At 45.4% G+C, this 16,179-nt stretch overlaps 6 protein-coding genes; 4 read left to right on the forward strand and 2 right to left on the reverse strand.

The window, feature by feature from the left end:
- Positions 1-2,341: 2,341 nt before the first annotated feature.
- GSBLH_T00002255001 (uncharacterized protein) lies at positions 2,342-3,632 on the reverse strand (the record flags this gene model as incomplete). Its single annotated transcript, XM_013040799.1, has 4 exons — positions 2,342-2,848; positions 2,879-2,942; positions 2,975-3,270; positions 3,300-3,632. 4 exons carry the CDS (start codon positions 3,630-3,632, stop codon positions 2,342-2,344), a joined length of 1,200 nt encoding a protein of 399 aa, XP_012896253.1.
- A 508-nt stretch (positions 3,633-4,140) lies between these two features.
- Positions 4,141-5,488, forward strand: GSBLH_T00002256001 (uncharacterized protein; the record flags this gene model as incomplete). XM_013040800.1 has 8 exons in its annotated part: positions 4,141-4,211; positions 4,246-4,339; positions 4,375-4,453; positions 4,486-4,558; positions 4,594-4,642; positions 4,679-4,737; positions 4,769-4,880; positions 4,911-5,488. Exons 1-8 carry the CDS (start codon positions 4,161-4,163, stop codon positions 5,486-5,488), a joined length of 1,095 nt encoding a protein of 364 aa, XP_012896254.1. The 5' UTR covers positions 4,141-4,160.
- Positions 5,489-7,044: 1,556 nt separating this feature from the next.
- GSBLH_T00002257001 (uncharacterized protein) lies at positions 7,045-8,354 on the reverse strand (the record flags this gene model as incomplete). The annotated part of the gene is made up of 3 exons (XM_013040801.1): positions 7,045-7,989; positions 8,025-8,123; positions 8,157-8,354. The coding sequence occupies 3 exons, from the start codon at positions 8,352-8,354 to the stop codon at positions 7,045-7,047; spliced, it is 1,242 nt and encodes a 413-aa protein (XP_012896255.1).
- Positions 8,355-8,936: 582 nt separating this feature from the next.
- GSBLH_T00002258001 (uncharacterized protein) lies at positions 8,937-10,891 on the forward strand (the record flags this gene model as incomplete). Its single annotated transcript, XM_013040802.1, has 6 exons — positions 8,937-9,274; positions 9,308-9,383; positions 9,425-10,065; positions 10,096-10,570; positions 10,601-10,668; positions 10,699-10,891. The coding sequence occupies 6 exons, from the start codon at positions 8,937-8,939 to the stop codon at positions 10,889-10,891; spliced, it is 1,791 nt and encodes a 596-aa protein (XP_012896256.1).
- A 377-nt stretch (positions 10,892-11,268) lies between these two features.
- GSBLH_T00002259001 (uncharacterized protein) lies at positions 11,269-11,532 on the forward strand (the record flags this gene model as incomplete). The annotated part of the gene is made up of 1 exon (XM_013040803.1): positions 11,269-11,532. One exon carries the CDS (start codon positions 11,269-11,271, stop codon positions 11,530-11,532), a length of 264 nt encoding a protein of 87 aa, XP_012896257.1.
- Positions 11,533-14,743: 3,211 nt separating this feature from the next.
- GSBLH_T00002260001 (uncharacterized protein) lies at positions 14,744-15,694 on the forward strand (the record flags this gene model as incomplete). Its single annotated transcript, XM_013040804.1, has 1 exon — positions 14,744-15,694. The coding sequence occupies one exon, from the start codon at positions 14,744-14,746 to the stop codon at positions 15,692-15,694; it is 951 nt and encodes a 316-aa protein (XP_012896258.1).
- Positions 15,695-16,179: the final 485 nt, after the last annotated feature.

Consider the following 16,179-nt stretch of genomic DNA (forward strand, 5'->3'; position numbering starts at 1 on the left):
TATCTCGTTCCTCCCAAAATTGCTTCTTGTTTGGTATTGGATATAGTTTGTTTCCGCTTTTGTAGTATCCTTCAAATATCACATCACCATTTTTGTCAGATTCCGTACATTCACCTTCACGAAGTCCATTTCTGAATCCACCTTCGTACCATACTTTATGAGGTTCATCATAAAACTTGCATCTTCCACTCAGCGAAACCTCCTTACCTTCATGCCATTCGCTAACCCTCTTAATTTCTCCATTATTATAAAAACAACATACACCCTCATATCGCCCCTCACTGTCTTTTTTACAAATACCTTTCAAATTGCCATTTTGATCATATTCTTTCCAATATCCCTCCATTTCGGCCATTGGTAAACTCTTTGATATTATACCATCATTATAGAATCCTTCGATCCATTTTCTTTGTGCTACGTCGTAATATTTATAATATCCAAAATACTGTACTTCCTTTCCTTCATGCCATTCACGGATCTGTGTCATTTTTCCATTTTCAAAAAAATAACAAATACCCTCATATCTCCCACAATTGTCTATTTTGCAAATGCTTTTCAGATTACCGTTTTGATTATATTCTTTCCAATATCCAGCCATTTCAGATAAACGAACCATATTCAACTTTATACCATTCGAATAGAAACATTCAGATATCATACTTCCATTTATATCATATTCCTTAATTACACCATTACAAACTCCATTCTTATATTCTCCTTCAATCCATTTTCTGTTTCTTTCATCATACAACTTGAAATATCCAGTATAGGGAGTTTCGTTACCTTCATGCCATTCACTTAGTCGTTTTACTTCACCATTCTCGTAGTAAAAGCAAACACCATCATTTTGGCCTTCATCATCTTTCTTACAAACGCTTCGTAGATTCATGTTGTCATCGTATTCTTTCCAGTATCCTTCCATTTCGATCATCTTTACTAGTTTCTTACCTTTGTCATACAATCCTTCATAGACTACAGTACCATTTTCGTCATATTCTTTTCCTTTTCCTTGACGATAACCATTTACAAAACTTCCTTCAAAGAATAATACTCCGTTTTCATCAAAGATAGTACAGGGACCGTTTGCTACACCTTCGACAAATGTCAAGGTTGCAATTAATACGCTTTTGTCAGAATATAGCGTTGATTCACCATCCATTTTCTGATTTTTGAGATGGGTGATAATCTTATAGTCCACATGAGGCGGACCTATTATTACTGTAGCTATATTTACTCTGCTATCAACAGATGAGATAGGAAATTGTTCACTAAAGTTACATTCCCAACAACTATTTCTTGTAGGTTCAGAAATCACATGCTCAGCCATCGGAATGGCAATAAACCCACTATTTGATTCTTTACTTTGCTGTAGATTGCTCATCAATGTTTTTATGAAAATTGTTCCTGGTGACACTAATCGTTTTCCCACTCTGTTAATTTTAACAATCGAAAATAACTCTGTTTCTGTAATAATTGGATTTACATTATTATTATATTATATTATATTATACATATACAATTATTACACAAAGTGTTGGCTGGTTTAGAACACTTGATTGTTATTGTTCTCTTCTGTTCAATAATGTGCTGTAAATATATCAAGCATGACATATATACCTTCATTTCTATATCACGAAGAATCACTTGTTACACCTTTCACAAACCGTAGAATTGTTTATTATTATTATTAAAATGATTACACTTACGATAATTAATTTATAATACAATCACAATGTTTCCATTTTACATTCACTAGTGATCAGAATCTTAGACCACTGTACATTATGATTAAAGTGAGTTGTATAGGTATCTATAATTATCATAATCAATCACTACACAAATAGGTATTGATTATTTTCACAGTCATTATCACCTTAATAAAACCAAATCAAGTATAATGTGGAATAATCTAGAATATATATATATAATGATATTAGGGTTTCAGGCACGAAAGGCCATCCTTTTCCCTTTTTTCTTATTTGGCCACATATTCCTATTCTTTCACTAATTATAGAATTTATATGTATATATATAATTATTTTTTCATTTTCAAACAATTCACTTGTATATCTACTGACTTTTACACTCTCTGCAAACTCTAGTTTTCAGTATCGATTCTAATCTATTCTATTCCACATAAATATCGATATATCACATGAATTCTAGATATCGCATGGAGTAACAAACAAGCTCAATTCTTACCCAACTTTTCCTTTATCACATCCGGAATAAACTCATTCTTCTCAAAGTCAGTATACTGATACCGATTCTGAAGTTTCTTCAGTGCATTTTCACCCATACTCCGAATTCGGTCTTCAAACGACGCTATTTCTCACTCCTTTCACCCAATCCAACGTGCTTTCGATCTCCGTTCTAGCGGTGTGTATTTTCGAGCAGCAACTTCCTGGAAGTCTCCCTCCAGTTCTCCGCTGGGAACGAATCTCTCCGCATATTCCTCTCGAATTCCACTCAGCAGCTGCAGCGCGCAGGCCCCAGGAATCAGCGTCCGATACACCCTCTCTTCGCAAGCTCTGCGAAGCTCCGCGAGCGCAGAATCGGACAAACTGGCGTCAAACGAGCAGGGCGCTTCGTTGTATTTCTCCGTGCTGCTTTCGAGAATGGGAGCATACAGCGGGTGCGATCGAATGAACTGATAACTGCGAGCCGTCTGCGAACCCACGGGCTTGCCCGGGTTGAACACGCAATCGTAGAGAACGAGGGGCTCTGGATCCGCGAGATGATACTGCGGTTTGCAAGGGCTTTTCGATACATCGAGGAGATCGGAGATGATCGTTTGCTTCTCCTTTTTCGACGCCACCAAGAAAAGAATGCTCATCATGCACCGAATCTACCAACACACGCGAAACGCTCGGCCTACCTGATGCCACAAGAACGCGCGACCCACAATCTCCACGGCCAGCACGTCGTGCTGCGGCGTTTCTCTGAAGGAATCAATCCCCTCGACGCATCGTACCCCTTTCGGATCTCCACGACATCCCCGCGGAACACCGTGCGCGTGAAATCGCAGACATTCACCGCGTCGATTCGGCAGAAGTTCCGGAAATCGTGCTCCCCTTCGAACAGTTTCACCGCCGATCGCATCAGTTCCACGTCGTAATTTCGCCGAAGAAAGTAGTAGCGATACACGCGGCCTGCGGATAAATTCGCGGCCCAATCCTCACCGCAACACGAGTAACGAGCGCTGAAAGATCGGTCGACGGGGCACCAGCCGGTGATCCGAATGGTGGGCGGAAGCACTTTGTTCAGCACCTAGATCGCGAAATAACCGCGGTTCCTACCGAAGCATAATCGAATTCGGTAACGGGAGTAGATGAAGAAGGTGCAGATTGGGGCTGGTTGGATGTGTTGGGAGCGTTGTAAGGAATCGAAGGATCGAATTCGTCGACGAACTCCACGCCGCTGCGGAGATTCGAGCGCAGATACAGCGAAATCACTTGGTTGAACGCGCTCACGCCGGCGTCCGTGCGGCCACAGCGCTGATAATGGCATTTCGAAATGTCGTCGATTAAATGCACGCGCTTCAGAGCGGAGAAGATGGCCGACTCTACCGAGTTGTCGTCGGCCACTCCGTCGATTTGCTGGGCACTGTCGCGTTGGGCAAAGCCGGACATTTGCGAACCGTCGTAGTACACCTAGAGAATCAAACGATTGAAACATGATAAAAATACGCGAAGTGCAATATGACGTCTCCTGTACTTTGATATATCGAATACACGTTGCTTTTTACCACTCTTGCCGTCGCTTTCTAGCTATTACCCAATTCCTCTCAAAACCATATACGCTTCTCCCTTTTTACAGGTTCATACTGGAACGCCTCAATTCCATCGAGTCCCTCGGGAATCCACTTCTTCACCACAGCATCGAACTGGTCTTCACGTAAAAATTGCATAAAACGGCTCACACCTTTAGGGACGAGCTTGCATAAGTCTCCAATCACTTTAATTAGTGAGCCCTTGTAAATGTGCGAAAGATCCATTCTACCACGCTTAAAAGCTTCTAAAAGATAAAATACTACAAAGCTGTAGTATACAGAATGAATAATAGCACTTCTTCTCCCACTCTGCTAAAATACCGGGATCCCCGCTCTGAACGTCTAGATCATTTCATGTTTTTTGTTCAGATCTTTGTGTTTTTGATTAATGGCAGCTCCTCAAGATCTAAGTGGAACCCAGTTATTTAAATACAAAATCGTATCTAAATGGATAAGTACAAGTTCATGTGTAGGTGTTGCTCGGAGAAACAGCCGTTGGAAAATCCAGTATCGTCCAGCGATATGTTCGAGATCAGTTTTTAGATAATCAGGAAAGCACAATTGGAGGTGTGTATTGTTGCCTCATGAATTCATTTCTTTAGCTGCTTTTTTGAGCCAGACTATTAAGATTGATAATGATATCGTTAAATTTGATATTTGGGATACGGCTGGACAAGAACGGTTTGGGTTGCGTTTTTTACGCTCATCGATAGGTACCACTCTTTGGCCCCCATGTATTACCGCGGAGCGAAGGGTGCTCTGGTGATCTACGACATTACCAGTCGAGTAGCTTCGTCTCTTAGATTTTCTTAGCGACCTAGACAACTTTTGCTCGTGCCAAGAACTGGGTCACGGAGCTGAAGCAGAACTGTATCCTCTTTCCTTTCTCTTCTCTAATCATTTTAGCTGGAAATCCCGATATGGTGATTGCTCTCGCCGGTAACAAGTGCGACCTGGCGATGAACGTATTCATTCCATGCGCATCCTCATCCCCAGAGAGAAGTCCCTAAAGAGCTCGCCGAGGAGTACGCCAAGGAGAGCAACATTCTCTTCATGGAAGTCTCCGCCAAAACGAAGGAGAACATCGACCTCATCTTCGAAACCCTCGGTTTCCCTTTTTTTCTCCATTCATTTCCAGCCCGTCGCTTGCCCCGAACGCGCACGCCGGTGCCCTCGCCGACGACGACGCCCGTCGTGGCTCCCGCCCCCGCTGAGACCAAGAAAGGTTGCTGTAATTGTCTTGTTTGTTGCTCAAACACGCCATTGCATCGCCTCGTACATCATATAGATCGTTTCGCGCAGCTCCTTCACCGCCTGCTTGCTCAGCTTCCGCGCCAGCGCGTTGCTGACGATGGAGTCCACGATGTCCAGCTTGTACTCCGTCTGGTGCTTCTTCACCCACGCGAGGATATCCGCTGGCTCCTCCAGCTTGCAGCAGGTGAGGTAGTCCAGAACGTACTTGAGGTCCTTCACGCTCTCGAACGGCTGGATCACGCAGATGTCCGAGGCGAAGTTGTACAGCGCGTTCGCGTCCAGCGACATCTGCTCGCGGCCTTCTTGCGAGCACTTCTTGACCGCTGCGTAGCTGACGACGAGCTCTTCGAGGATGACGCCCATGATAACGGCCCAGAAGCGACCCACACACGTGGAGGTGAACCGATTTTCCTGCAGCTGCGAGTGAGAAAGAAAGACAAAACCCAAGTACCGCGGTGTTGATGACGCTCCATGCCGAGTCCAGATCGCCTTTGATCATCTGCATGTACTCCGAGTCCTTCTCTTTCGCAGAGCGGATTTCCCACTTCTGCTTGAGAATGGCCGGCTTGTATTCGTCGAGGTTCTGCACTCTGAGCCCTTTTCCTCGCGCCAACCTGCAAGATCGTGTAGGACGACGACCGATAGAACATCTTGCAGAGATCCTGCGTGATGTGCGGCAGCATTGTGATGTATTCCTGCACCATCGCCGACTTCGTGATCGGCGCTAGCGACTCCACGCGCGGCCGAATCGCAGCGAACAGCGCCGTGAACAGTCGCGTGCTCTCCGCAGCCACAATCCGACGCACCTCCAAGTTCTCCTGCAGCATCGACTCGTCCACGTTCAGAATGGGCTGCGGCACGCCGAGCTCGTCCTCCACTTCCTGCGTGATGGAGGAAAGCGGCGTGAAGGCCTCAGTGACGTCCTCCATCTCCTCGACGTCGATCACCTGCTCGGGGAAGAGAACCGTCTGGCAGCGTTTGATGAAGGGGATGATGTAGGGGTAGGTGGCGGCGCCGTTGGTGACGACGAAGAGCGTGTTGAGGAGAGCGGGCGTCGAGAAGAGCGTGGTGACCGCGTAGACGTAATAGTCGACGAGGTTGAGGAGTTTGGAGGCCACGAAGTCGGCGCAGAGCGGGAGATGCAGCATGATATCGAGATAGTTGCTCACGGATTTGATGAACGCGTTGATTCCAACGCCCGTCAGAATCAGCTGGTTGTCGATCGAGTTCAGCACCGCCGGATGCCGCGCGACCTTCAGTTGCAGCTTCTTGCCCTCCTCGAAGCAGTTCCCGTCGCGGTACCAATGCATGAACACTTCGTGCACGTTCGACTCGCTGCTCCGCAAGAACATATTCTCCTCCGGAGGAATCGACAGGTTGCTCTGCAGCAGCCCCGGGAAGCCGTTCATCTCCGCCAGCTTCATCGGGAACGGCTGCGACTGAGCGAAGTTTTGCCAATCCTACCTGCCACATCTCCGTCTCCAGACTGCTCTTGAGCGCCTCCAGCGTGTTGTTGTGGATCTGATCGACGTACTTGCTCTGCTTCTGCGTCAGCTTCGTCTTGAGCTCGGGCGACTCGCTTCCGCAGAAGGTTTCGCCGATGAGAGCGAAGTACTCGCACAGCGCGTTGACCAAAATCTGCTTGATCAGGTGCAGATTCGGATTGTCCAGCTTCGTGCAGTCGATGAAATCGCACACCAATCGCTGCGACTGCGACCAAATATTCTACCGCTCACTCCGTTTCCACGTTTCCACTTTTCGGGACATGCGGAGCTGTCTGCGGACTTGCAGAAGCGTCATTCCGGACACGCCTTCGTGGTCTTCCTTGACGAAGGGCGTGAGATCGCGCTCGTTGTCCTTTCCGATCTCTTCCTCCTCGTTCTCCATCACATTCTCGCCATGCAGCGCCTCCAAGTCATACGACGCCTCTTCGAACGCGTGGCGATGCCACTGACACACCAGGTAATAGTTGTGCAAAATCGTAGCGATGCTCTCCATCACGCATCGCAGCGCTTTCGTCAACTACGCTTTATCCGCCCTTCATCCAGAGCTACGTCTGCAGGCTTCACCGAGGCGCAGAGCTGCGTGTAGCCCATCTGCATGATCAAATCGCGCGGCAAAATATTCTCCTTGCTCTGCAGAAGGAACTGCTTCAGCGCGGACTCGCCTCCCTCCGTCAGCAAACTGCACGCGCACTTCTGCAGCACGTTCACATACCCATCCTTCTTAATCTTCTTCGGCGCGGGCGGCACTGGCGACGACGGCGACTTCGGCGACCTCGGCGACCTCGGATCGTCCTGTCCTCGGTTCAGAGAGCGATTGCTCGCGTTGTCCAGCGCCTGCTTCTTGAGCTTCTGCGTCTCCATCGCGGTTAAGTGCGCGTCCAGCACGCTGTAGGTGCGGAACACGTTCGCGTAGGTCGTCGGATCGAACTGCAGGAGCTGCTCGCGCACGCTCTGCACGAGACGCTCCTGCAGGCGAGGCCAGACGTTTTCAACGCGAATGCGCATGGAATCGAGACACGTGTATTGCATCAGAGCCTCCGACATGATCATCGATTCTAACTGCGAGGCGATTTCCACGCCCTTGATGATGTCGCCGCTCTCGATCACTTTGTGCAGGGTGGATTCGAGGTCAGAAAGGTCTTGGAAGGATTCGATGATGCTTTGGACTTGGCGCAGACGAAGCTCGCGACGACGCTGATGGGCGATCGACAGACCGGGCTCCGTGATCGTCTTTTTCGACTGCTCGAGCATTCGACGCGTGTTCTGGACGTAGACATTGGAACGGCTCAGGTCCAAATCGATCTCCTGGATTAGCTTGATACCCGTTAGGAAATCGTTGTAATTTGCAGACACAGCCTTGTTCAGATGATCGTCCACAATCTCCATCTGCGATTTTATAAGACCCTCCGTTTTAATCATCCAAAACTCGTTCATATCTGGATCATTTGGATAATCTCTCTACACATATCAGAACACGCCAAGCAGCAATGTACAATCACTTCCGGAACAGGATCAAACGTTTCCTCCATTCGTGCAGGATCTAACTGAGCATTGAGTACCTGCTCATCCATTTCTTGCTGTGCTTTCAAAGCCTATAATTCGATTCCGCAAAACAAGCAAGATACGTCCGTTCTCTTCTTGCGCTGCTCTTTCGTAAAATCAGTTGTATTTAATTCATCTGGCAGCAATGCTTCCCGACGGATCACTCCACACAGAGAATTATCCTTCTCGGTCGTGGGAGTCAGCTTCATTGCTTGCAATCCAAGATTCTCCAGCTTGGAGACCTTGGCGCCAGCTTTACGTAATCTTTCGAACATCTGCATGTTCAAAGTCCTTTTGGTTGCTGAGAAATTGGATGTTTTGCATGAATGCCTGTACAGTCATCCGCCTTGAAAATCAAGGCGGTCAAAAAGGGTCAAAGAATCGCGGATTTGTTGTTCTCATTATTAGTCTTTTTCTTTTCAAGTGAAAAACATGCAAAAAGCAATCGAATCGGTGAGACTACCAAAGAGCATCATCCCTACAAAGTATGTCGTATAGTCTTCACATTTTCCGCTAGGTACGCTATCCACTATGAAAATATCGATTTGAAGCGATTTACGTTCTCCGGATTTGTGGATATTGAGTTAGATGTGAAAGAGGAAAGTGACTTTATCATGCTCAACGCCAAGGAGCTTACAATTCCCGTAATGATTTTGCGCGATAATGTTGATACATAGTCTGCATCACTCACTGTGAATGGCGAAGTGACTGAGTTGGAAGAGTTTTTCTCTTGAAGCGCTTTTCATTTTTGTAGGATTCTGATTCTCAAGCGACAGGAGCGCGTCGTCTTCAAGTTGGATACGCCCCTGAAACAAGGAACTGCCCTGCTCCATATTGAATTTGGCGGCATTCTAAACGACTACATGCAGGGTTTCTACCGCAGTCGGTACTCTGTAAACGGCGAGACGCGCTACATGGCGACGACCCAGTTCGAATCCACCGATGCCCGTCTGGCATTCCCCTGCTGGGACGAACCGGCTCTCAAAGCGCGCTTCCGCGTGTGGCTGACCACCCCTGTGGGTTTTACCGCGGTGAGCAACATGCCAGTGGTGAAGAAGCTGACGATCGAAGACCACGGCGAGGCGAAGAACGTTTTCGAATTCGACGAATCTCCGATCATGTCGACGTACCTTCTGGCGTTCGTGGTGGGCGAGCTGGACGTGATCAGCGGCTATTCGAAGGAGGGCGTGAAGGTGAGCTGGTAGGCGACGAGCGAGCAGCGACTCAACCGCAGCTACACGCCGCTTGGCAAAAGCGAATGGGGCGAGTTCGCGCTGAAGGTCGGTCTCCACGCGATTTCCTTCTACGCTGTACGTTGTTTTTGTTTGCGAATCCGTTTGCTCATTCCTAGGATTTCTTCCATGTTCCTTACCCTCTCAAGAAACTCGACCTTCTCCCCATCCCCGATTTTGCCGCGGGAGCGATGGAGAACTGGGGCTGCGTCACGTTCCGCGAGGTAGATCTGCTGATCGACTCGAAAACGGCGGCGATCGCGAACAAACAGCGCGTTTCGCTGGTGGTGGCGCACGAGATCGCGCATATGGTGAGCGAAATTTTGCGAAATGATGATGAAAAGTGGTTCGGCGATTTGGTAACGATGGAATGGTGGACGCATCTGTGGCTCAACGAGGGCTTCGCGTCGTACATGGAGTACGTCTGCGTCGATGCGCTGTTCCCCGAGTGGCACATGTTCACCGAGTTCTACAACGACTCCTTCTGCACCGCCTTCTACGACGACTCTCTCCGATCCACGCATCCTATCGAAGTTCCCGTCCAGACTCCCGACGAAATCGACCAGATCTTCGACGGGATCTCCTACAATAAAGGCTCCAGCGTGATCCACCAGCTCGTCAGCTTCATCGGCACCGCGCAGTTCCGCAAGGGCATGGAGATCTACCTCAACCGACACAAGTTCGGAAACACCTGCACCGAGGATTTGTGGAGAGCGCTCGGCGAGGGCAGCGGCTACGACTGCGAAGCCATCATGAAGAAGTTCCGGTTCGGAGAGTTTTGAACGGCTAGATGGACGCAATCGCCGGGCTACCCGCTGCTAATTCTCGCGGAGAAGGACGGACACATCGTGTCCTCGCAGCAGCGCTTCTACAGCAACCCTGCCGAGCCGGCGGAGCCAAGCGACTGGGAAATCCCGCTGGCGATCGTGACGCCGTCGCGAACGGAGCAGTTTTTGTACACCAACGCGCGGTCCGCGGAGTTCGACGCGCTCCTGGAAGAGCGTCTGGCGTCGGAGCGCTGGGTGAAAGTGAACCAGAACACGCTCTGCCTGGTGCAGTACCCCGAGACCATGCAGAAGCGCCTCGAGGACGCGGTGCGAGCCAAGGAACTGGGCGCACTGGACCGCATCCAGCTGGTTCTCGACCTCAAGCGGCTCTGCAACGCGCAGCGCGTCAAGCCCGCGCACGTGCTCAACTTCCTGCGCTGCTACCAGGCCGAGGACGACTGGTCCGTCCTCGAGGTCGTCTGCAGCCTGCTGGCCCATGTTTCCACGTTTCCACGTTTTGAGGGGTAGTTCTACGCGTTTATCGACGAATCCGATACCGAGCTGCGCGCCAAATTCCAGCAATTCGCGCGGTCTCTGTTTCCACGTTTCCACGTTTTGACTCCTAGGATCGAAACGCCCTTCAAGCGCTGCGGCTGGGACCCCGTCGACGACGAAACTCCCCATTGCTCTGCATGTCGTCCGCTGATTCTGGGTCTGCTGTGCTCGGTGTGCGAGGATGCCGCGGTGAAGAGCGAGGCGTTCCGACGTTTCCAGGTGTGGGTGAAGAGCGGTGACGGTGTGATTCAGTTAATTTTATAACGAGAAGATTCGTTATGCCACACGGAAATCCGCTCGCTCTGCATGAAGGAAGGCGTTTTGCAGGGCGACGAGGCGGCCGCGCGACGCACCGTAGCGGAGCTGATGGAGAAGTACCACGCGACGACCGGCGCGGAGCAGAGACGCATTCTGGCGGCGATCGGACAGGTCCGACATGCGTCGATTCTATCGAACATTCTGGATTTTTCGCTGGATGGAACGGTGCGGAAGCAGGATTCGTACATGGCGTTTGCGAGTGTGGCGCGGAACCGGAAAGTAGAAACGTGGAAACGGGTGAAGGGTAGTACCGGAAGCTGTGCTGGGGGTATTTGAAGGGGAAACTGGGGAAACTGCGCGAAAACTTGAAGAAATCGTTCAATATGCTGGGGTACTTCGTGGAGGCGGGAAGTTCGGTGCTGGACCGAGAGGAGGAACTGAAGGAATTCGAGGAGTTCTTCGGGAAGGAGGAGAATCAGCTGAAGGAAGTGTCGAGATCGATCGAGATTGCAAGGCAGAATATTTTGCTGAATATTTCGAGGAAGAAGTTCATGGACTTGTATTTGAGAGAGTTCTTTGAGTGGATTGTTTGTTGGAGAGTTCAGTACCCGAGTTTTGCATACTTTGATTTTGTTCGCGTGGAATGAGTGAGCTGCCGAGACTTGTGATTTTGGGACCGTCGAAGAGTGGGAAGAAGACATTATTGCAGGGTTGGGTTCGATGATAAGGTTCATGTCTAGGAATGAGTCGCTATTTGGAGTTTGATCACAAAAAGAAGCCCGAACAGTAGGAGCGCGATGTGGAAAGGGTCATCGGTAGAGAGATTGGCTCTTTCCACGGATATCAAGCCGATGTCTATACCAAATACTACAGAGCTCCTGTTTGATCGAAGTGTGCGAGTTACCGATAGATTCTGATTTGTCTTTCGAATGGGGACAATCGTCTGTTGACCGAAGAGGAGATCAGAAATGTGGTCAACAAGGACTGCCAGGCCATTATTTTGCTTTTCAGCTCTATTGACGTACGGCAACCTTCCATTTCCTTATACGCTTTAGTCGTCTGCGCTCGACACGCTGAATCAGTGGAATCAGATCATTAACAGTTGTGATGCTGATATCGATACGCGTCTTGTCGTTTTCTCGCACAACGACATCCAGACGCCATCGTAGCGAATTAGCGTATGGATCCATTCATAGCGCAACGGAGAACGCTTCTCTACTGGAGGATTGGAGTATTAACAACATGTACGAGTTTATCTCGTGCAATCTGCGAATTCCCCACTATAGTTCGTTTTTTCATATTTTTATTCATATCAGCATGGAAAGAGTCCGAGAAGCAAGGTGTAGCGCGCATCATCGAGACATTGGAGTGTGTAATGTGGTCGTCGATGGATCGCAACGGCGGTCGCGATACAGTCCACGAAATCGACGAAAGCATCATTATGAGCAATAGCGAGATCGATCAATGCGCCTACTGCTACAAGTCAAAAGTTTTTTGACATGGCGGGAAATGATTCAGAGTGTGGACCGAATTCCGTTATATCGCTGCAGTCGCTGTCGAATCGTAAGCTACTGCTCGAAGGAGTGCCAGGTGAAAGATTGGAAGAACCATCGAGCGTTTTGTGTCATCGAATTCGAATGGAGTCACGCGTAGAATCAAGTGTCTGGATATGATCCAGCAGCGAAAGCAAAGAAAGAAGAAGAAGAAAAGATGAAGAAAGCGGAGCAGAGCATCACGGGATCTCTGCCGGCTGCTCGTAAGAAAACGAAAAACTGAATGAATCAAAGCGAAAACGAAGGAAGAAGAGGAGATGGAGCGGTTCTCGAACCTCATTGCGGCATGCCGATCGGTGAGAGCAGGGAGAGCGAGTGAGGGATAGACGAAGGAAATGGCGAAGAATCTACCGGATGACGAGAGAAGGAAGCGAGCGGCGGCGATTACGGCGAGAGTGATGAGGGAGTTGAATTTGGGCACGGAGGAAGAGGCGAGACAGATTGAAGAGGATTTGAAAGCGGGGAATTTGTGGAGTGTTTGTTGGATGAAAGAGAGAGTGGTGGGACGGGGAAAGCGAGAGAAAGTTTGTGTGAGATAGAATGACAAGGAAAAAAAGGAATGGGATAAATGAATAACGGAGATAGAATGGAAAAGAATGAGGTTGAAAGGTGTTAAGCGATTATATTTAGGGGGAATTGAGTTTTCAAACGTACTGTATTGTTACAAGATTAAAGAGAATAATAGTAGATTACTAGAATTCCAACAATATACGGATATTCTCCACTCATTTCATTCCATTGATCCAGAAAAACGCGTTGTTTCTTGTATTATTGAAATCATAGCAAACTCTATTCTATTGTTAATACTATTTTTCTTCTTCTTCTTCTTCTTCTTCTTCTTCTTTTTCTTCTTCTTCTTATTATTATTTACAAGTTCCAAGACGATATAGTTTGACTATTGATTCTCATTGTCATCGGTGTAGTACTCTGTTTAAAAGTAATATCGTCAAGGTATTACAGTCGGCTATATTTCTTTTTGTCTAAGCATCCTATTTTCTTTTGAACTAAATGGATAGTAAGTATTCTACACATACCAATTGTGATGAATGGGTTTGTTCAAAGCAGGTACTGTTTATTACTGAGAAATCGAGGAGAATACCTCCATCAGCATCCTACGCATATGGAAAGGTTTCAAAGTAATCAGCCCTATCAACACATAATTGTTAATATAGTTAATTGTCCTTGTGTTATGAAGAAAAAGTAGAATGCAACCCTAAATGAATGGAAACTATTTGATTAGCGAAAAAAGTATAATGATTGAGTGTTAGTTAATGAAGGCAATATCATTGTTTCCAATCGAATTCTAATGTGTTTGTCAATTCGTTTATTAAAAATTGAAAAAATCGGATTTTCCGAAACGGTTGAGAATACTGAATGAATGAAAAACTTGGATCGCTTCTCGAGAAGTGGAATGGAAAGATGGAGTGGAAGAGATCCATATGACAAGTAGTATATGTACTCACTTGATATATCTTGTTCGTTCTACGTTGCCACTGTATAAATCAAAACCATTTAACAATGGTTTGTTAATCACATAGGTGGCGGATAAATCGTTCATTCAGTCATATATAAAAAACAACAAAAATTAGATCAAATAATCCTCGATCGATTATTGTTTTTTCTCGATTCACCTTTATTTTTGTTATCTTTCTTCATGAATAGCCCTTCATATTTTACTATATTATTCAACATTCTAAGGCACGATAATCAATATGCTTTCAGAGAATCGATATATGAACTGAAAATCAATATCTATGAGCGACTTTTAAAAGAATATGAAGATTCGGCATTACGCTTATTATTACAGTAATTTGGAACAAAAAAGCCATTCAAATAGAATTTGGACTTTGAAGAAAATGAACAGAGACCGACATACTGTTTTATGTTCGATACATTTCGAGTCACATGCAATTTACACTTATTGATATAGTTTTTCAACAAACAGGATATGAGGTGGTGATAAGGCATAATTACTACTACCATGAGCTCAACATAAGAAAAGATATCACAAGTGGTAATTGATATATCGATAAATAAAGAAATAAGACAATGTGTACAAAGTGGGATGTATGGCTCCAAAATATGTTCGATTGAATTATATTCTACCGCAAAAACTATAAATTTGAATCAATAAGTGTTTTTTCATAAAGAATAAAATTATATAGCATTTTGTAGTAAAAACGTTTTACAATATTTCTTTACTATTTCGATGCAAAAGATTGTTGATTTTGTCAGTTCTGTTATTAGTAACTATTATATTGATAGTTTCATTATTCAAAATGTGCAGGGATGCTTGGGTAAAGACATGAAACCAAATGGCTGGATTTCACTCATTTTGAGTAACAGAGAATGTGTAGTATTGCAATTCGATAATGGAGTATTCATGAATCAAGGATTTGTACTCAATGATGAGAAAGTGTTGAAAGTGTTTGGAAATCATCAAATTGGTACTATTTCATATAATGAAGAACAACCCATAGAAGTAGAAGAAGGAATCGTGGACTTGGATCATGGAAGTCGATTTGAAGGCTTGGTATTGACAGAAAAAGAAAAAGAAGGTAAAATTGGAATTCCATTTGGATATGGTGAAATGTATGATGATGATGGAATATTGATGTACAAGGGCATAATGATCAATTGGAAACGATTTGGCTATGGAACGAGTTATCATAATAATGGATGTATTGAATATGAAGGATATTGGTGTGATGATAAGCGATTTGGAATTGGAAAAGTGTATGATCGATATGGTAAATTAGTGAATGAATGTGAATGGTGTAATGGAATTGAATGTGATATTGATGAAAAATATGAAGGAGATGGAAGCAAACCAATGAATATCGGAATGAAACATTTGAAACTGATTGACAATTGTGTATTGGTTGATTGGGATGTTTCATTGCTACATAATTTGAAATTAATCGAAATCGGCGATGATTGTTTTGAATCAGTGCAAACATTCAAAATCGATGGATTGAATCGATTGAAAACGATCAAAATCGGAATCAATTCATTTACTCAGAATAAAAATTGGTTTGGAAATGATAGATCAAAATCATTCCACATACTGAATTGTGAATCATTGGAATCCATTCAAATTGGTCGATATAGTTTCAGTGATTTTGCTGGAGACTTTGAATTGAGGAATCTACCACAATTACAATCCATTCAAATTGGTACAATTGGAAGTGAATCATACAATTTCTATTATAGTTCATTTGTGATTCGAGGTATTGATATGATATTGAATATTTGAATGATGCATAGATCTTCCAAATCTACAATCTATTACATTAGGTGATCGAGCATTTAGAAATAGTGATAAATTCTATTTATACCATCTCAATTCATTAGAGGCAGTTGAAATTGGCAATAATTGTATTGGTTCGGTGCAAACATTCCAAATCGATGGATTGAATCGATTGAAAACTATCAAAATCGGAAGCAATTCATTTACTCTTAAAATAGATTGGTATGGAAGAAACAAATCGAAATCATTCCACATATTGAATTGTGAATCATTGGAATCCATTCAAATTGGTCGATATAGTTTCAGTGATTTTGCTGGAGACTTTGAATTGAAGAATCTACCAAAACTACGTTTTATTCAAATTGGCACAATTGGATTTAGATCATACAATTTCTATTATAGTTCATTTGTGATTCGAGGTATTGATATGATAAATTACTTATAATAAGATCTTCCAAATCTACAATCTATCACATTAGGTGATAGTACTT

Source organism: Blastocystis hominis (genome assembly GCF_000151665.1).
Source record: "Blastocystis hominis, Singapore isolate B (sub-type 7) whole genome shotgun sequence assembly, scaffold_18".
Taxonomy (NCBI): domain Eukaryota; class Bigyra; order Opalinata; family Blastocystidae; genus Blastocystis; species Blastocystis hominis.